The sequence below is a fragment of the Volvox carteri genome, assembly GCF_000143455.1.
Source record: "Volvox carteri f. nagariensis unplaced genomic scaffold VOLCAscaffold_131, whole genome shotgun sequence".
NCBI lineage: Eukaryota > Viridiplantae > Chlorophyta > Chlorophyceae > Chlamydomonadales > Volvocaceae > Volvox > Volvox carteri.
In genome coordinates, this window is record NW_003307674.1 from 117,454 (window position 1) to 118,433 (window position 980).

The 980-nt window shown below is 47.4% G+C and overlaps 1 protein-coding gene across 1 annotated transcript in view; it reads right to left on the bottom strand.

Moving 5' to 3' along the window:
* Positions 1-217: 217 nt before the first annotated feature.
* VOLCADRAFT_108521 (uncharacterized protein) overlaps positions 218-980 on the bottom strand; it is a gene marked incomplete at its 5' end in the record, with an annotated part of 11,249 nt that continues 10,486 nt past the window's right edge. The window contains one exon of the mRNA XM_002959182.1: positions 218-760. Within this exon, the coding sequence (XP_002959228.1) occupies positions 608-760 (153 nt within the window). The 3' untranslated portion in view covers positions 218-607. The remainder of the gene's footprint in view (positions 761-980) is intronic.

Here is a 980-nt window from a genome sequence, read left to right on the forward strand (position 1 = left end):
TCAAATTACCTCTTGCTGCATATATTCTGTATGGAGTCTCCTATACAGGGTTTGGCGTATTTAACTTCTGATGGGCATGTTTGTCTGTCTACAGGGCCCACCCAGCAACCTGCAGCTGCTGTGGACAACACCACATGCTTTCCCCACCACACATCAGCACGCAGAGTCAGTGGAAGATTAAAGCAGTAGTAAGGTGTGTGGCAAAAAACTGCATTCTAAGTTCCACATCACAGTCATTGCAGTTCATGATGGTCTGACAAAGGTGCTACTGTATGCCCCTGCCTGATTTTTGCTGCATACAGGCTCACAAGCTGCTTGTGGAGGACTGCTGCTGCAGCAATGTCTTGTAGTGTCAACTAACGGCGATAGAGGACTAATACTAGGCATGACTACCAGAAGGTGTTAGGGTGGATAGTGCATGTGACCTATGATGTAGCATGTTTTGAGGCAAATTTTATTGAGAGATGGATGAGCTGCAGCTGGGTGCACCCAATATGAAACTGTTTGGAGCTGTTTCGAAGCTTCTGCTGCAGCAGCTGCTGCATACAGGCTCACAAGCCGCTTGTGGAGAAGCTACTGCTAGCAGCAGCGCTGCTGCACTGTACAGTCACTGTACAGACTTGTCTCGGAGTGTTAACTGACGGTGATGGAGGACTTCTTCTAGGCATGAATACCAGAAAGTGTAAGGGTGGATAGAGCGCTTCTGAGCTATAATGTAGCATGTTTTGAGGCAAATTGTTGACAGATCGATGAGCTGCAGCTGCAGCAGCCGCTGTTGTGGAAATGTTTGGTGCTGTTTGGAAGCTGCAGATTGTTTGGAAGCTGCAGCTGCAGCAGCTGCTTCAGCTGAAGCAGGCAATGCATATGGCTTGATGTTGTTACATAGCAGGACTTAAGTCCCAAGCTTGAATTTCGTATGCATGTAGCTGCTGCTAGGCGACGTGTATATGTAAAATTATGAATCCACGCATACATCCCTA